Source organism: Lonchura striata, chromosome 3, assembly GCF_046129695.1.
Source record: "Lonchura striata isolate bLonStr1 chromosome 3, bLonStr1.mat, whole genome shotgun sequence".
Classification (NCBI taxonomy): domain Eukaryota; kingdom Metazoa; phylum Chordata; class Aves; order Passeriformes; family Estrildidae; genus Lonchura; species Lonchura striata.
In genome coordinates this window covers 55208292-55227209 of record NC_134605.1, presented here as the reverse complement: position 1 = coordinate 55227209, position 18918 = coordinate 55208292, and the positions used below count along the sequence as shown (strand labels likewise).

General features: G+C 39.3%; 1 protein-coding gene across 1 annotated transcript in view; it reads left to right on the top strand.

Moving 5' to 3' along the window:
* TIAM2 (TIAM Rac1 associated GEF 2) overlaps nt 1-18918 on the top strand; it is a 133976-nt gene that overhangs the window by 68827 nt on the left and 46231 nt on the right. The window contains exons 8-15 of the mRNA XM_077782159.1: nt 1557-1742; nt 2683-2829; nt 6349-6411; nt 10675-10842; nt 13581-13686; nt 14117-14194; nt 15124-15216; nt 16234-16494. Of these exons, the coding sequence (XP_077638285.1) occupies nt 1557-1742; nt 2683-2829; nt 6349-6411; nt 10675-10842; nt 13581-13686; nt 14117-14194; nt 15124-15216; nt 16234-16494 (1102 nt within the window). The remainder of the gene's footprint in view (nt 1-1556; nt 1743-2682; nt 2830-6348; nt 6412-10674; nt 10843-13580; nt 13687-14116; nt 14195-15123; nt 15217-16233; nt 16495-18918) is intronic.

The following is an 18918-nucleotide window of genomic DNA, read 5'->3' as shown; positions in this document are numbered from 1 at the left end:
AAGATTTACCTCTTACTTCCAAAAGTAACTGATGAAACAATTTGTGAGCTGGTTTGGGTGGGGTCTCTATCAGTTGTAGCACAAACCTTAGCGCCATGCTGTTAACAGGGCCTATTTTGCCATTTCTTTGCTTACTTCTTAATTCTTGAAAGTAAAGTGGCAAAATACTGGTTTAATTCTTGAAATATTTGGCAGCATTATAAAGAAACTGAACTGATTTGGCTTCTAAATGAGCCTGAAGGGCGTAGTCCACCTGAGGTTATTATATTTGTCAGCTTGTTTCCTGAGCCACGAAGGTGCTTGTCCCAGCCTTGGCTAATCCCAGTGAGGTGACGATGCCCTGTGCACGTGGGGACAGGCAGGTGCTCCAGAAAAGGGTATGAAGCCAATGCTCGTTAGAGAAAATGTGATGAACTTTCTCCACAGCCCTAAACCACCTGTAGAACAGGCAGTCTGCAGTGATTGGAGCTGACATTGGAAGCTCAGTGTTGTCAGGGGCCTTTGACAGTCGTCAGTACCTGATCTCAGTGTCCTTGACCTAATGGACATGCCTCTTCTGCCTTCCTGTTTATCAGTGTGCTTGCTGCCTTTTTTATTTGTGCTACCTATAGGTATTACTGTGTGATGTACATTAATTGTACAATCTGCAGGGCAGATTTTTGCTGCAACTACCAGTATGTATTTGGGGAAAGTTGGGGAAATGAAGAGCAAAATTTGATTTTGGTGCAGCGCATAAGAATATGTGTTTAAATAAGTGTGTATGTTTTAAATGAGTGTGAATATGTTCGTTTGTGTATTTACACAAATGCTTTAAGTCTGTCATATAAACCTTGATTCAGAGGTTTCAGTCTAGTAAATATTTGAGTCTTCACTTTCTAATTTTACATTGGAACTGGGTTAAATCATTACATCTTAATGTACCTGTGCTAGATATATTTTAAGAATTGCATATTTCCATTCTTTCTTTTGGTACAGTGGTTTGTATTGGATCTATAATAGCTGTTTTTTGCAGTTTGCAGTATTGTCTCCTGTTTCCAGTCAGATGAACCATAGGATGGTAGTAAAGAATGGAGAGAACCTACCACTGTAGCTACTTTGCTTTGCACAGTGTGTTAGAGTAGCTGTTTTCTACTTTGCTTTCAGCCAGACAGCCAGCTACAAAATCTAAGCTAAAAAAACCCCCCAGAACCAATTTCCAAAAAGAAGGGGGTGGTGGTAGGGAAGAAAGGAAAAAAAAAAAAAAGCAAGCTTTTGTGAACCCCAGGGTTGTGTTTTTGTGTAACTGTTTTTGTGGCTATCAAACTACCCAAAGTTCATGGTATGTTCATCTTGTCAGTATGTGTTTAAGACCACCAGCTTTGTTTTATTTCAAGTAATCTTTTGGGTTGATGTAACACAATATGACTGAATGTGTTTTGGCAGGGAATAACTAATCTAATCCATATACTACCAGATGAAAGCAATTTACTACGGGTTTGGGGAAGTGCTCGAATTTTCAGTGCAGCCCACAAAGGCATTTTTCCCCCATTTAATTGTCCCTTTTTATATCCAAACAGATCCAACAATGGGAACAGAACCTGGAAAAATTTAACATGGACCTTTTCCGAATGCGATGTTACCTATCCAGTTTGCAAGGTGGGGAGCTCCCAAACCCAAAGAGCCTTTTGGCTGCTGCCAGTCGTCCTTCAAAATTGGCACTGGGGAGGCTCGGCATTTTCTCTGTCTCATCCTTCCATGCACTGGTAAGTCCTAATGCTCTTCAATGGGTGTGTTACACAAAAACACCATGTGCTTAGATGTGGAATTGTGCAGGGATAAATAATACATGGCTGCACCCACATGCATTGCTCAGGCAGCCCTGTACCCCTGTCACCCTCTCTGCCTGCTCCTTGACTGCAAATACATTTTCTTCTACAGGATATGGCCATGGCTTTTTTTTTTTCCCGTCCCAGAGGACTCCAGACTTGGAGCCCCTCCTAAAAAGGAAGTATCCTTATAACAGTCTAAAGCTAGAGACAATTCAAAATTAAATGTCACTTTTTTTAAGAACTGTGGGCTGCGTTTCTAAAGGAGTGAGATCCTCAGCTGTAACCTGTTGCTACCCTGTCAGCTTCAAGGGAAGTACAGCAGTAGCAGGTTTGCCTCTGCTCTTCAACCTTGGCAGGGCTGCAAGGCTGATCTTGGCAGAGAGGGCTGGATCACATTTGTTGCATGTAGAGTCTGAAGAGTAGTACTGAAAGACCCGTCAGGGAGTGTGTTCCTCTCTGCCACTGTTTTTATCTGCGTGGTTTGTGCCATTCCTTGTTAATAACTCAATTCTATGGCATTTGTCTCCTATATTTAGCAATTTGGAGAGTCTGTCTTCTTCTAGAAATTTCATATCTGAGTGATAGGTTATCATTCTTCTTCAGAGCCTTTTCATTAGCTTTTGATTCACAGAGCAGTATTTTCTCAGATTCTTCCTTCCTATGGCTTATAATTTTTCCCCATGACAAAGAAATTACGCTGCCATGCCACTGGAATACTGAAACAAGCATCACTGCTGAAAATTTTAAACATTGTCCTTGCGCTTTGGCATGTTACATTGAGATGAACTAAAATAACCCCCATTTGATGAAATAACTGTCCATATTTTGCTGTTGTGAAAGTGATACAAGAGGGTGTGTCTCTGTGTTTAAATAGATCTGCTCCAGGGATGAAGCTGCTCTCAGGAAACGTACCCTGTCTCTGTCCCAAAGGGTTCGAAATAAGAAGGGCTTATTTTCTTCTCTAAAAGGACTGGATACATTGGCAAGAAAAGGAAAAGAAAAACGACCTTCCATAACTCAGGTAGATCTTACTTGCTGGGGATAGCATAGAATGGTTTGTTTCTCCTGGGGTTCATCCTGCAAGGTGCTGTTAGTGCACAAGGTGGAAGACATTTGTCCATCAAACCTACATCCAAGGTTTCAGTGGGTTTGGCAAACTTGCAATGGGATCATCACCTGTGAAGAGCATATGTCTAATTTGGTGGTGGTTTTTTTGTGGTTTTTTGTTTGTTTGTTTGTTTGTTTGTTTGGTTTTTTTTGGTTTTTTTTTGTTTTTTTTTTTTTTTTTTTTGTGATAAATAAGATTGGTGAATGACATGGTTTGACCCAGTAATTTATTTATTGTTAGCATAAGAACATCAGATTGGAATTTATAACAAAATCTTCTGTCACACTGCAAACTGTTTGGAAGTAGGATTTCTTTCAAGATAGCCTCTCTTCAGAGTCCTAAATATAGTGTGTGCTTGTTTGTGACTGTTGCACTTGTTGCAATCCAACAGGCACTGATGCAATTCAATATAGAGTGACATAGCTGAGTCTTCAAGGGAAAAGGGACTGTGCAAAGACAAACATCTTTGGCATAGCTTCTTCAAGCAGCACACACCGCCTGGAAGTACATTTTAGCCACCAGGAGAAGACTGCTGTCATGCAGGGAGTCAGCTCTCAGTATAGACAGTTGACAAATAATGCCAGACCAGTTTACTGAAGACTTGGTACAGGTTTGGTGTGCAGGGTCAGGCTGGCTCTAGGGAGAGGGATTATGCTGATGTGTGCCTCTGCTGAAGGGCTGCACTGCTGGTGAAACCACAGCATCTTTCTCTCTTTCTGGAACTAATGGCCCATGCTTATGTTTGTGCAACCTCCACACTTCAGGAGTCTGTGTTTCCTCAATAAAATCTCAGTTATAGGCAAAACAAAAGTTTGCTGCCTTTTCCCTGAAAGATAGGCAAATAAGACCAGAGACACTTCTTGACAGTGAGGCAAAAGTTACAGAGGTGCACTCTCATTCAGAACCGTTCTGTTTTCACTAGCCTCTGCCATGTCTGCTGTTGCAGTATTTTGTGCATTGTTCATTAGGTAACTTTGTTCCTGGCCCTTAATTTTATTAGTCCCAAAATCTCTGATCAGCACTTGAAAATTGGCTGTTCTTGCATGTGTGGTGGTCTGTTGCAGAATATTTAAACAAGCCTATCTGCACATGTCCTGCTCTAGACATAGAGCTGATCCAACACACTTTGTATTGCAAAATAACATATCAGGATTTTCTGGTCTAGTGGTTTGTATTATTAATAGGTAAATATCTATGTATTACAGTGGTATTGCACTTGTGCCTGTTACACATTTTAGCATATTGATTGAGGTCTGTTAACATGGTGAAATTGATTAATAAAACTCAAGTCTGTCTTACAAAAGAAGGAATTAAAGGAGAAATTTTTCCTAGGTCATCCTTTTCACATAACTTCTGCTGTGTTCTCCAGCAGCAGAGTCTGCTCTGGGAGTCCTGCACCTCTGTTTCTTTATTAATATGAGCCCTGAGGGAAGGAATGTTTTACTCTTTAGCTCTGTTCCCAGCAGAGCTGATACCTTGCACTGTTTTTAACTAGGTAATACGTCTTCTCATATGTTTTATAGCCCATGAAGGGGATTCTGTGGAGCTCAGGGACAGGGAATATTATAGCTGTGGCAAGGAGAGGAGGCTCCTTCTGCCCTTCCAGTGCTTCTCTGGGCAAAGAGAAGGGAGGCCTGTCACAGGCAGAGGTGCCTCGAATGGGTCTTTACCCTTCTTATTTCAAACCTTGCAACTGGCTGGCCCAAAAATGTTTTAATTTTCCTAGACAAGCTAGAGTTCTTGATTTTTTTTTTTCTTTCTGTAATTAAACATCCTGCAATATAAGTAAGGAAATTTAACTGCTGAGTGCTGCCCATAAAAGTGAGGAATTTTTATGGGCATGCCTTTAAAACTGACCCATGAACCTGGAAGATGGCTGAATAGAGAGCCACATCCTTGTTCAGTCTTGTGTATATGCACATAATTTTATATCAAAATCAGAATAGCCTGAGGATTAACTTTCTTGTCTCTTTCAGCCAACCAGGTTAAGCAGAGAAGTGGAGGTTCCTTCTCTGCTTGTTGTGTTGAGGTGTTTCTGTCAAACAATAGATTAAAACAAGTCTTGCTTTCTTGAATTTAAGTTAATTTGAATGTAGCTGGTATGTTTTAATCTACAGTACCCTAGCTTCACAATCAGATGGTATATTCTTGAAGACCATTGTGTCAAAGAAGCTGTTAATTTTATCTTATTTATTTTTACGGCATTAATAAAAATGTTCAGAGTTTCTGTGCTGGGAAGCTTTCGTAAACATTAGTGAAGTGGCTCAGTCTTCTACAAATCAGTTAATAAAACTGTACTGTAGCAGATGGGGGATGTCTAGGCTGACATTATCCTCAGTTTCTTAAATGCTTGTCTGCTTCCTTATGTCTAAATGGTGAACTGTTTTGACAAATCATAAGCAATAAAATACTTTGATTATATCTGTGGGTGAGACAAGGAAGTTCAGAAGTGGTATCTTTTATTTGCATTGGCAGAAACCAGATTTTGTATGAAATCTAGAGAGTTTGTTGTCTTGGATTATCTGAAAGGCTTTTGCTAATACCAAAACCCCCCAAAAGCTCAGCTATAAGTCTGATATTGTCCTAATTTGTTAACTGCAGAAGGAGTAAAAAAAAAGGGTTTTAAATCGGCAGTTTAGGAGGGTAATGTTATTACTTGTAAATCCTAATGTCATAAAGTGTATAGGTCTATCCTTGTGTTTACACCTGCCTTATCCCTGAAATATTTGTATGCATAGACATTTGATTAAAAAAAATTAATAAACTAAGAATCTTTGTGAGATACCAGTAGTTAAATTTCCAAAGCATGTGGGCAATGCACAACTCAGGTCCTGCCTTCATCACTTCCAAAGCAGACAGAGTATTCAGCTACTTTCATTGCTTAATAGTGTGGGGTTTGGGTCAACTATGCCTTTAAAGCTAAGCTAAAAGTTTCAATCGATAGTGCCAAGAAAACTGGTTAGAAAAGATAAAAACTGTAGGATAGGAGGTTTTAGAAACCAGCAATCATGATTTGAAAAGTCCTTTGAAGTAATGATGAGATTTTGTAGCTCTCCCTAACAATATCCTGGAGGGTGAAATTTATAATTCCAGTATAGTGTATGGTTTGAAGGCAAATGACTTGAATCTTATTACTAAATAGTAGATAGGAAAAAACAAGAACATGTTTTATACATATTTGAATCTGAGTCTACATGTAGCTTAAAAGAGAAAATCTGCTTAAGTTTTATGGAGAGAGTTGTATTCCTTTATAACTTCTAGTCAGAATAAAGCAATAAAAAGTACAAAAAGATCCCTGGTGCTTAGCAGGTTGATATATATTCCTTAATTTAATTTTATTTTTTGTTTTTTCAATGGATTTACCCAAAACTGATAAGAAACAAAGATGTTTATTTGTTCAACCTACTAATTTATCTGTGATGTTTTCAATAGGTTTTTGATTCAGCAGGAGGACATGGATTTGCTGGTGTTCAGAATTCAGCCAACCCTGCTGAGGTATGATATGCCTGTTCTCATTCTGTATCATCATGTTTTTGAATTCTTGAATGCATTTCTCTAAGGTAATGGTGGGGCTGGTTCAGAGACCCTAAAGAGGTTCATAAAATGCATTTATTGTTAGATGACAGGATTATAACTCTGCTAATGAAACCACTTCAACATAAGTTTCTGAGCATTCATGGTAAGCTTTAAAAAATCAAACCAAACCCCTGGCAGCTTCTTTACACACTAATACATACAGTCTGTACACTGGGAGAGACACTTGGGGCCAAGCTTGTTTGAAAGCAAATTTCACAGTATGTCAAATCATAGGATGGTTTGGACTGGAAGAGACCTTTAGAGGTCATCTAGTCCAACCCCCTGCAATAAAGACAAAAGTCTTCAACTACACCAGGCTGCTCAGAATCCCGTCCAATCTGACCTTAATGGTTTCCAGGGGTGAGAAGAAACCCAGGGTATATTTTTCCCCTTTGTCTGCTTCAACAGAACCTTTGTATTTTGAGTTTTAAGGCAATAAAATATACGTAAAGTCTGTGGACCATCCCATCAGAGAACTGAGATACAATATAAAGCTGGAGATCGCCTAAGTAAAGGAGAAGGAGGGAACATCCCTCAGCTGCATTACCCAGTAAATAACTGTGATTGATCTCTGATATCCTGGATGAGGAAATCCGCTGCTTTTCCCTGCTTGGCCTCAGTCATAGTCCTTCTCCATTCCTTCAGGCTCCTTGGGGCACATTATTGCCATCCCCCAGTCTGGAAGGACATCTCCCACTGACAGCAGCTATCCTGTAACCCTGTAACACTGTTCTGCCTTCTGAAAATATCTTCACATTTTGTCTGTTCTTTGGAAAAATGGAATGAAATACCAGAATTCCCTTTGTTACTTGGCCACTGGCCTGTTATTTCCTGGAGTGGGAAAGTATTTAAACCAAATCACTCTTCTGTTTTCAAAATAAGTTGCAGTTATGGGGTTGAAATTAACTCCTGTAGTGAACACTTAAAAAATTCCTCTGGAATGTACCCTTGTGTGTGGTGTGAGATGGCATCTCCCATCTCAGAGACAGCAAACACAATTCATTCCTGTTCAAACATGCTGAAAGGTGGAAAGGTTTGCCACATGAGAAGTGACCAAATCTCTTGGGCACAGCCCCTGAAGGTCTCTCCTGAAGGGCTGTGACACTAGTCCCTTGGTTAGATGCCAATCCCCTCGGGGCTGGGAGGTTGATGCAGCTGCCTTATACAGCAGAGTCTGCTGTGCTTTTCCTGTCCTCTGGCCTAACAGGAGCGTTTACTCCTCCTGAACCCTTCTGAGCTGGCAGAGAAATGTTTGGAAGGCACTAGGGAGCAGGCAGAATGAAATGCTTTCCCTTTGGTGAAGTGTCAGCAGAACAATAAGGTCTTTCTTCTTGTCCCAGCTCTAGGTAAAGTAGCCATCTCCAAATTTGGGTAGAGGCTCACATCCCTGTTCCCCAGATAGAGGAGGACCATCAGAGGTCAATGTGGCTGCAGGTTTTGGGCCAGGATTTTAAAATTTAGCTGGGTTGTCTTACAAGACTAGAAAAATGCACACAATTTAGGTGCTGAGCAGACCTCTGGAGCTAGAAAAACATTTTTTTCCTTATTTTTTTTCAGCCCTATTTCTGAAACCTTTTTTTCAATGGGTATTAAATACAGCGTGGGCATTTTTAAGATCCTGACATTTTGGTGAATCATACAACAACTCAGAAATGATTCATTATTACTTTGAAAACCGTTACTCTGGCATCAGCCTGTTTTTTTCACTGATTTAAAAAAAAAACAAAAAAAACCCAAACCCAAACCAAAAACCAAAAACAGCATCAAAACTTTTATAAGATGCTGCCTGTGTATGACAAATAGTGAAGTCTGCCAGGGAAGCTGTATTTTCCCTGAAAAGGATGATAAAACTAGAGGCAAATAGTGGGAGGAAATTATGAAGTAACCTATTGGTCCTGCAGCAGCCCTGTGGCACAACATGTGACAGTCCTGGCGCCTCTTTCTGGAAAATTGGATGGGTTGTTATAACTTCATGTGGCAATGAATGAATGAACTATTGTGGAATTGGTCACTGCAGGCATAACAGGAAAAAAAACCCTTTTCATGTCAGATTTTCTGAGACGGAAAATGTGGATGAAGCAACGGTTCCTTGACTGCAGTTAAGGAACACAGTCATGTTTAATAACAGAGGGAAGGTTATCTCAAATTGTATGCTTGAACATCAGTGTGCATGGTAAGGAAAGGATGTAGCTCGTGTTGGCTGCAGAGCTTTCTGTCCTGTTATAAAAGCTTACATCAAAAGGTGTCCTTGAACCTATTTCTCATCACCTTAATCCTTTATGATATGAGGTTTTGGGGTTTTTTTCATCTCTGGCAATAGTGAGATTTATTTCAGTTGCAGAGTTGGAGTGCTAGCGTTGCAGGGCAATAAACCATTGTAGTAGTTGCAAACCTCCCTTGCTGAGGCAGGCATAGCATTGGTTTTCCCTGGAGGAAACCACCAGGGAAATTCAGCCTGACTCAGGTGTGCTAATCCCTCACAGCCTTCCTGCCTTGCCCCCTTTCTCGTTTCTGTCATTTACACTGTGGAGGTAGGTCAGGCTTCATTCTCAGGCAGGTGATTTAGTGCTGAGAGGACTACAGTTCCACAGGAATTATCTTCTTCAACATCACCAGCATTATGAGCAGACTGTACCTACAGCTGCCAAGGTCAAACTTCTCCTGGTGTAGGTTTCAACACTGCGTTAATTGCAGTAGCAGAACACGACTCCTGTTAGGTATAAATTGATGGATTTCAGTAGGATTTCCATCACCTGTGTTAATTGAAATTCATGTTCAACTAGTTAAAAGGGACAGTTGAGCAAGACAGACAATATTAATGAAAAGACTTGGTTCATGAATAGTATTCCACCAAACCAGTGTTATTCTGGCATCATATTATTGCTATGCCACAAACTCAGTTGTCAGTAATCTGAATTTCTGCATTGCTTGGTAATTACCGGGATAGGATTGCTTGCTTGGCTCTTTTTACAGCCACAATTGTTATTTGCAAAAAGAAAATAATATTGGTCTCTCTGTTGCTACTGACAGATTGTTGTCAATAACTTTGCTGCCTGCAGCAAGGGAAAGAGGCTCTGTGCAGCTTTTACAGCAGCTTTTGATTGTGGTGTACCCCTGGGCTTGTATCCCGGTGGAGAGGGGGCAGAATTGTGTAATCAAGGATTTTTAAGTAGGCAACAAATCCCCCCAGCCCAGCAAACAAACAAAAAATACTAACAAAAAGCATGAAGGAGGTAAGGATACCTCAGAATAGCTTGGGATATCTTAAGATATGCCTTGGGTGGAAATCTTGTCACTCTGTGGAGTTATTGTCCATTTCCAGCGACTGCATGGGGAATCAAGGGACCCCATCTGCATAAACTTAAAAGCCTTGATATAGGTAATTAAGTGGTATGCTGAATAGGCTGACCCAAATAATATGTGAAACTCCAAATTCTGAACAGCTCTTGGTGTTTGTCTTCTCCTTGTGTGGCTTCCCTTAAAACATGCAGCCTGAAGTGCAGCACAGGAAAAAGTGTGAAAGTGAAGGGTGAGAAAGTGACAGGGAATTTATTTAGGACTGATGTTATTTGATCAAGTGGAGTGGCATTGGAAAGAGAGAGAATGTGGAGCAAAATGGTAAACAGGCAAATACCCTGTGCTGCCAATGAAGCATGATGTTCTCGAACTGTAAATAAAATAGGAGAACTTTATTCCTACTTTTTGGCCTTTATTTTGTTATGGCTAGCCTTGCTCCACAGTGCTCTCTGCTGGAATTTTGTTGTCATCTTCTGTCGACATCAGTTTATTTATTTACAGAGTTATTTTACATGCATTGGTTATGTAAAATTGTAGTTGTCAGTTCTTCCTAAAAATTTATTTCCACTGAGATATAATACCATTTAGCTACATATTTCCACAGTCAGTTAAATCAATGATTAGTAGGGGATAAAAGCATGAAATTCCACAATGGGAAAGCACTGCAAGTTCAATCTGAGTCTAGAAAATCAGGTCTTTGATAGTGAATGAGAACAGGTAACAGAACTCTTTGCCTGGCTTGCCGTGGGGGAAATACACAGCACTGTTTTTGAATCATAGCTACTGCAAGCTGATAATGTAATTGAAATGTTTGGTTTGGTTGGTTTTTTCTGTTTTGTTTTTTAACATCCATATATATTGTACTTTTCTCTCTCTTGTTTCCAGCAGCAAGTCGATGATTTTTTGAATGTCTACTGCTCAGTGCCAGAGAGCATCCAGAAGGAGAATGCTTGGGAAACACAGACATACGTTCATTTCTGTGATGGCCAAGCTGTGGCGCTGACACTCAAGCCAGAGCACAGGGTGGAGGATGTTTTGTCTTTGGCATGCAAGGTACTTATTTTTCATGCACAATTGCACTCTGTAAATAGCTGTAGACTTGAGAAGGAACATAGTATATCAGAAGATGCATAAATCTAGAAAACTGTGGTAAGATTATCATTATATATAATAATACAATAATGAGATAATATATAATACTAATAATACATAATGAGACAGCAACAGGGAGATGCTTAAGGCACATTGCTGTCCTTCCTTAGTTGTGGTTTTTATATGCTGTAGCCAAGGCAGCAGGAAAGGTTGTGGAAAGGTTTTCAAAAGCATTGCTGGAGACAGCACACAGGGGGTACTTCAGGAGCAGAGACAGTGTGCCAGGTAATCAGCCCTGGGCAGTCTCAGCATGTGTCTGCTCTGTATTGTCCTTGCAGCAAACCCGGCTGTTCTGTGCAAATTAATCACAGAGGAGCAACAGGGACTGGTTGAGTTAGAGCCAGGAGATTAAGGCATTTAAGATTACTGTGACAAAGGCTATCATATAGGTTTGCTTTTGAAATTACCCTTATAAGCTTTTAATTAAATACAAGCTCTATTTGTGAATTTTGAAGAGTGAGTTCGCTTGTGAAAGTCAGTGCTGGCAAATTGAGGATTGCTATAGACCACAGAACAGAAAACTGAGTTACAGGCTAAAAGTAAAATAGAAATACCAGTTTTAGCTACAGATGAAACAGCAGCACCTCTGGAACACTGTAATATACCTAACATTCCTGCCTCCATATGTGTTAGTGCTTGAACTCTATAACTTCACAATTCAAGACACCTAAATTGTGCTAAACAGCTTTTTGGACAAAATAACTCCTTACCCCCAGTTTCTGTTTTCTGGCCTATTGGTAAATTTATTTTATTTACTTCACAAGGGGAAAAACAGGAAAATAGGAGTCCTGTGCTGGACAAGATCCAGCTGTAGCTTTTGGCATAGGTTATGGTGAATTTCCATGTGAACTCATTGAACTGGCTTGAAGTTAATTAAGTTTGAGGCTTTAATGGAGGAAATGGCCCAATTTAATGGCTCTTTTTACGTGCTAATATTGGGTGGAAATTAAAAAAAAAAAAAAAAAAAAAAAGCTTTTAACAATCCAGAGTAAACTAGTTTTTAAAATCAAAATAAGTGCTCTGATTTAGGCAAGTCCCAATGCATCTCCAGAGCATCATTAAGAAGAAATTATCTTCTTGTGGTTTCTCCAGGTGGAGACCGAATCCTTGAGAAAATGATTAATGTTTGGCTTTACTTTTAAAAACTTGGCTGTACCCCGTCAGGCTGAAGGGATTGTCTGATACACGATTTGGCCACCAGGTGTCAGGAAGAGCCAGAACATTCTGAAGTCCTTGGGGTGCCATGCCAGACCCCTAAAGGAGGAAATAAAATTTATAAAAGTAGAATTAAGTTGAAAAGGAAATTCCTTACCTCTCTTACTCTATCATTCCAAAATATTTGTAATTGTAAAGCTGACTTTTAATTTTCATTGTCTGTATCACATGAAAATTTAAATTCCTTGATTTCTTTTCTTAAATGTTTTTCTGTTTTATTTTGTCTTTCTATTCTGTGTGTAAAGCTTTTCATAAGCATTCTCTAATGCTGAATACTTTCTGCTCATCTGTCCTGGCTCTTTTCCTTCTTACATTTTCATTCTGCTCTGGTGAGTGTAAGGAATCTTTCTTCTGAAGCGAAAATGTTTGAATGCAATGTGGATAAGGCTAAAGTTCAGAAGAGTTGTTAGGGTTTTAGTTTTTCCCTTCATCCATGCTTTATGAGGTTTATACTTTTCTCATTTCTGTTCTCCATCTGAGGGTTTTGGACAGTGCTTATAAAACAACTTGTGCATTTGAATTCAATTTTTCAGGATACAGAACACAAGTAACTTGTAAACTGCAGCATGTAATAAAATGTTGAGTTAATTGCCAGTTACTCAGTAGAGTTAGTTTTTGTAAGTTGCCGAGATGTGTTAAAGGGGTTAAGTAACCCTCAGGGACAGTGCCAGTCCTCTTCTTTTGGAAATGTTGCTTCCTTCTGGTGTAGAACTGTTGGTCTATTAATATGCTAAAATGAAATGTTTTGTGCCACTGTCTCATCAGTATCCTGATTTTTTCAGAGCCTCCCATCAGGGGCTCAGCACTTCAGGCTAATATACTTTGGGAATATCCCTATTTCCCTTTGGCTTCCTGTTGAGACAGAATCTTTGCTTTGACCTCATGAGGTTAAAAAAAAAAAAAAGCAGAGGAAACTCTCTGATCATAGATGAAACCCAGCAATAAAAATAAAATCTAATAAAGGCAAACCCTTTGGGAACCTGCTTGCCATCCCGTCCCCTCTCCTAACTGCCTGTACATGCACACACATTTTCTACATTAGAAGGAAAAGCTGCTGAGCAGAAGTGAATCATTAGAAGTAGCTATAGAAAAAGGTAGTTGTGAGGGTTAAGTTCAAAAGGATAGAAAACATTTGAGATATTTTTAGAAACATATATTAGTCCTCAGTTAATGTAATAGCCAAAACATAGTGTTTATTAAAGGATTTGGGAGGATCATAAGGCAAAATTTAAATAGCACTTTAACCTTATATTTTAAGCAATGCATCTAGTTTTGTTTATACTACAAAAATGGATAGAAAATTACTTTTTGAGATTGCTTTTGCATGATTTTAGAAGCTTGTTGTGTGTGAGTGTCACTTCTCTGTCTTCTAGGATTCTGGAAATAAATAATGAATTCCAAACTTCATTCTTTTTCTTCTTTAGATGAAACAGCTGGAGCCAAGACACTATGGCCTACAACTCAGAAGAGTGGTTGATGAAAATACTGAGTATTGTGCTCCTGAACCATATGAATACATAGTAGACCAGGAAAGTGTGACTCCTTTAAGATAAAGTTTTGTGATGTCTGTAGCTGCAGTTGAGTTATCACCTACAAATATGTGAAATTTAGATCTAAAATAAGGTTTTAAAGCTGTTCTGGGACTGCATTCTGTCATTTTGGTTGGCAGTTTTGAGTGGCTAGGCACTGCAAACACTTTCTTCAATACATGTTTGAAGACTTGAATGAGGCTTTTAGTACAAAAGTAAAGTGTCAGCTTGTACTCCAGAGTGGGTTTTTGGTCTTTAACTTTAGTCCCACTAATAGCAGTGATGCTTACACAGTAACACAGTTCTTTATGAAAAGACAACAAGTCTTGATGCAAAGAATTTTGTGTTTGTTTCTCATGCTGTATCTGGGGTGTATTGGTGCTTGCATTTCCACAGTTTGATGACTTCTGCTACTGTTCTTTTCTAACAGGTGTATGATGAAATAGAAATTTGTCCATTAAATGTTTATCATGTTCATCTTACAAAGACTGAAAACATAAGTGATTATGGTAAGCTCTCAGGAATTCTTCTTTTCATTCTTATCATTGCTTACTTTCTCTCTTTGGGACTTTTTCATTTCTGAGAGCAGACAGAGCCATCCTTGATAGCTCGAAGTATGAGTCTGCAAAGAACTCAAGGCATTATAACAAAGACCCAAACTGATTGTTTTACACTGGCAAGTGCATTTCCTATGTCTTAGAAGGGTCCATTTTCTAATTTTCCTACAGTGGCCAAATAATTGAAGCATGGGCTTGTCAGAAATATGAATGCCCTTTTCCAGGACTAATATGAGTACTCTCAGTCAAGTCAGGTACTGGACAAGGTCTGCCCTTTTATTTTTGGTCATGGAATCCTCTGTTGGTACAGTATACTTTGGAAAAGAAAGTATACTTTGGAACTAATTCTAACAGGTTTTTTGTCCATGGGAGATAGTTATGCCTAGGAATAATATATCTTTGCAAGGATACCTTTGCAAGTCAGCTTTATGCTGTGCTTTAGCTGCAAGTCAGTTTTAAATTATTATTTTCTGGCCTTTCCCACTCATTAGTCTAGCATAATTTGTTGCTTTATAGTTTGGGTTTCCACTTTTTGGAATTGTTTAAAACACCTCTATGTCTGATGGACATTCTGCAGAGCTCTTACTGTAAAGATGGACTGTGCTGTGTTATGGAAATGTCTTGAAGATGAGGTACAAAATGCTTCCTTTGAAACTTTGTTTTTTTACATCACAGCATGGCATTTTCTGGGAGTTGAAAAGTCTTACTAATTTTAACAGGTCTTACAATGACTGGGTAACCATGTGATAATTTGTATATGTTTTATGGGAGTGTTCTCATAAAAAGTATCTTCCTTCTCATGTAAAGTGTACTAAATATAGGAAATAAAAGGGAAATGTTCTCAAAAAAAGTTTATTTGATTCAAACCTCTTTTACTTCAGGATTTGCTGTCACAGCCCAAGTGGCTGAGAATGAACATCTCACCCATATCTTTGTAAGTGATGTTCTCCCTGATGGACTGGCATACAAGGAAGGTATTGTATCCTGTTTGTGTTTAAAACTATTCTTCATTATCTTTTTTGAGTCCAAAAATTTGAAGGAGTTTTAGGGATTCTGTCTCAAATATTTCTTGGCTTTTACTGTTCACAGTTTTCTTTCCTGAAGACCATGGAAAATATGGAATAGTAGAAAAAAATTGTGTACACAGAGTAACTGAATTATCCTTTCAGTGTAGTGGGGACAGTTCTTGCTCACCCTTGGAGACAAAGTCCGTGTTCAGCCATCCAACTGAGTGCTTTTACACAGAGGAACAAACTGGAGAAAGAGTTCATCTCACACTAGGGAACTTCACGGGCTTGATCAGTTTCTATGTCCCATTGCTTCCACTTTTGCTGGCAAAAGCCTTCCTCCTCAGAATAGTTTTCTGCATACATTTCTGTGAGCACCTTCCCACTGTGCTGCTCAGAAACTGTGCCTCTCTTCATCAGCATGTGTGAGGATCACGTGGGTTCTGCTATCTGAAAAATAGCCCCAGAGAAATGGAAACAGAGATCTGAATTTGCTACCTGATGGTAATATCTGCTTGGTTTTGCTGATTAGAAAGACAGCACTTGCCACTGTTTGGATTTATATAAAAGCTGATAAAAACCTCCATCCTTAGTTGTTGCAGCTTTGCATAAATAATTTAATCTGTGTGACTAGTGCCTTGTTCTTCACAGCTGATGAAATATGTGTTATGGTGCTGTATAGTGATGGTTTCTGGTTGTGAGAGGTGCCTCCCACCCGCCCAATTCTGTAGCATCTCTAAACAAAACCAACTTGATTGCTGTACTGTGGGTAGCACCTATCAAAATAAGCAAGCATGAAGTCAATCTGTAGAATTACAGCACAAATAAAGCTCCAATTGGTTCTAATAGTCTTGTGGTAGGATTAGGCTATTTGAATTCAAACCAAAAAGATAAAAGGCAAGTCAGCATAAGGTTTGAGTTGTGACTATTTTTATATTATATTACCTACTTTTTTTTTCTTTCTTTGCTTTCACATGCTACCAGGGCTCCGAGTAGGCAATGAAATCCTGAGCATAAATGGAGAGGCTGTGTCTGATCTTGATCTCAGGCAGATGGAGTTACTGTTTTCAGAGAGAAGTGTAATGCTTACAGTGAGAATGAGCCATTATGGTACCCAGCAACCCTTATGTGTGTCTTGGTCAGATGGTGACATTTCCAGGGACCCAACGAGTTTGTTGCCCCCTCCAAACCAGTCACAGCTCCTGGAAGAGTTTCTAGATAACTTCAAAAAGAATACAGCAAACGGTAAGAGATTGACAATAATTCTATTATTTCCACCTCACTTCAAATATCACTGTTTTTTAAAACTCAGTCATGATTAAAATTGCTTGCCTTAAAAACACAAGTACAAAGTGTTTAAGCTCCATTGGTACTTGATAGCTATATGTTATTATTTTTTAGGGAGCAGAAATGAAACAGAATATGATTATGTCTGCAGGGAAATGATAATATTTTAATCTGTTTGTCTTTATCATCCAGTATTATCAAGGGTTCTTTTAACTGTTCTGTGTCATCTCGAATATCTCCAACACATCCATTTCCCAGGCATCAGTGGTTGAAATGATGTAATGGCTTTCAGAAGCAGAGTATTGCTCTGTGTTTGACATGCTTTCTGTGTGGCAAAGTACCATTAACATTAAGGGTATGTTCAATGCAGTAGTCATTATCACCTCAGAAAGGAGTCATTGAGCTCTGCTCCCATCCAGTGATATTGCACTCCTGTTGGGTACAGTGGCCATTGTGTAGAATAAAGCCTATAAAAAGAGCCTTTGCGGGGATTGTTCTGCTTCTGCCTGCTCACATTCCTTACTCAATGTAATACCACTGTTTTAAGCACTGGGTGGAGGATGAATCTGAACAGTGCTGTGTCAGGGTGAGGTCCTGGCGGGTTGCCCACTGGTGAGGAGCACCAGGCAGGGAAGATGCCTATGTGGTAAGGAATGCTCCTTGGATGACATCACAACCCCCTAGCCCCTAGAAGGTGCCAATGCCCACTGCTGGGTTGCCTTTTCAGCTGGAAATAGAGGGGCTCTGCCACTGTGGGTGGAGGCGAGCCGTGGACTCCCTTCCCTTCCTTTATCTGATATTAACTTCACTGGAGAACCACATCTTGTGATACCAGAACACTTGTGAATGTCTGTCTGAAATAGAAAGTATGTGGGGCTTTGCTCCCCTTTCTTCCCACGCCTTGACTATTTTTCAAACAAGGTAGAAGCAAAAAATTTAATGAGACTTCCAGTGTAAAAGGTGCAATTTCATTGCTATAACTCTGGAGGGTGCTAGTAAAATTCTGGAGGAAAGCTAGCTAGGATGCAGTGCTGTGTGAAGGGAGAGCAAGAGATACAAAAAGAGATCACTGATTTTTTTGCATATAATTATGATGGCGAATGTTTTCTGATTGGAATTCTTTTCGTAATTAAAAATGGGAAAAGAGAAAGAAACACACAGGAGAAGTTGTTAGAGTGGATTTAATTATAAAGCAATTTTATTAGGTCATCTTTTAAAATTAAAAGAAATCTGAACATAAGATTTGTGATTCAGTAAGTAGCATCTCTCTCAGGGGCCTTATTTCAATTTAAAATGCCATTAAATTGACTAGTGGCACATAAAAGTTAGTGTCATAAACCAAAAATTATGATAGAACTAATTAATTACATAATTATATCAGGGCTATCATCGAGCTTGTTGGCTTGATATCATAGGCCAGCATTACCCCGAGTATTCAGTGTAATAAATGTATGTGTCCATTCACTAGATTCCTCATTCCTCAGGGATAAATTTGCAACCTGTGCAAATATTCCATTATAATAGGAAATTACTGTAGTATGTATTATACTTTAAGCACTAGTGGATAAAGGGACATAGTATATTTGTTTTTCTGCTCAAAAGCAGTTAAGGAAGATTTATTTTATTCTGAAAGGGAACAAATAGTTCTAAATTAAGCTTTGTGAGAAGAACTTTTATGTTAATTGAATTCAGTGCTTACTGTCTGATTACCTGATCAGTTCAAATGGAAACAGAAGAAAATGGCATTACTTTGAATTAATAGATAATCATAAAGGGTTTAACTGTTCTGTGTCCTGTTATTCAGGAATTGAATAAGATTTTAGGTTAGTGGAGGGGATATTTAATGATCCAAGCAGGGATTTGGAGGCCAAGGATTCTTAAATTCATATCCAATCTTTAGGAAATTCATACAATCATTAAGGTTGAAAAGACATTTAAGGTCATCAAGTCCAATGTTTGCCATACCAACCAGACCACAGCATTCAGTACCACATCCAGCTGTTCATCAAACACTTTGGGGATGGTGACTCCACTACATCCCTGTGCATCCCATTCCAATGCTTAACCAACTGCGTTTTCAGTGGAGAAATACTTCCTGATGTCCAACCTGAACATTCCCTTATGCAGCTTGAGGCATTCCTCTTGTCCTGTTATTTGCTCTCTGGGAGAAGAGGTCAACCCTCATCTGGCTACACCCTTCTATAACAAAGTCCTCTGGGTCGTATTTTCTCCAGGTTAAACATCCCTAGCTCCTTCAGCCATTCCTCATATGAGTCACTCTCCAGACCCTTCCCCAGCTCTGTTGCCCTTCTCTGGACACGCTCCAGCCCCTCAATGTCCTCCCTGTAGTGAGGGGCCCAGAACTGATCCCAGGATTTAAGG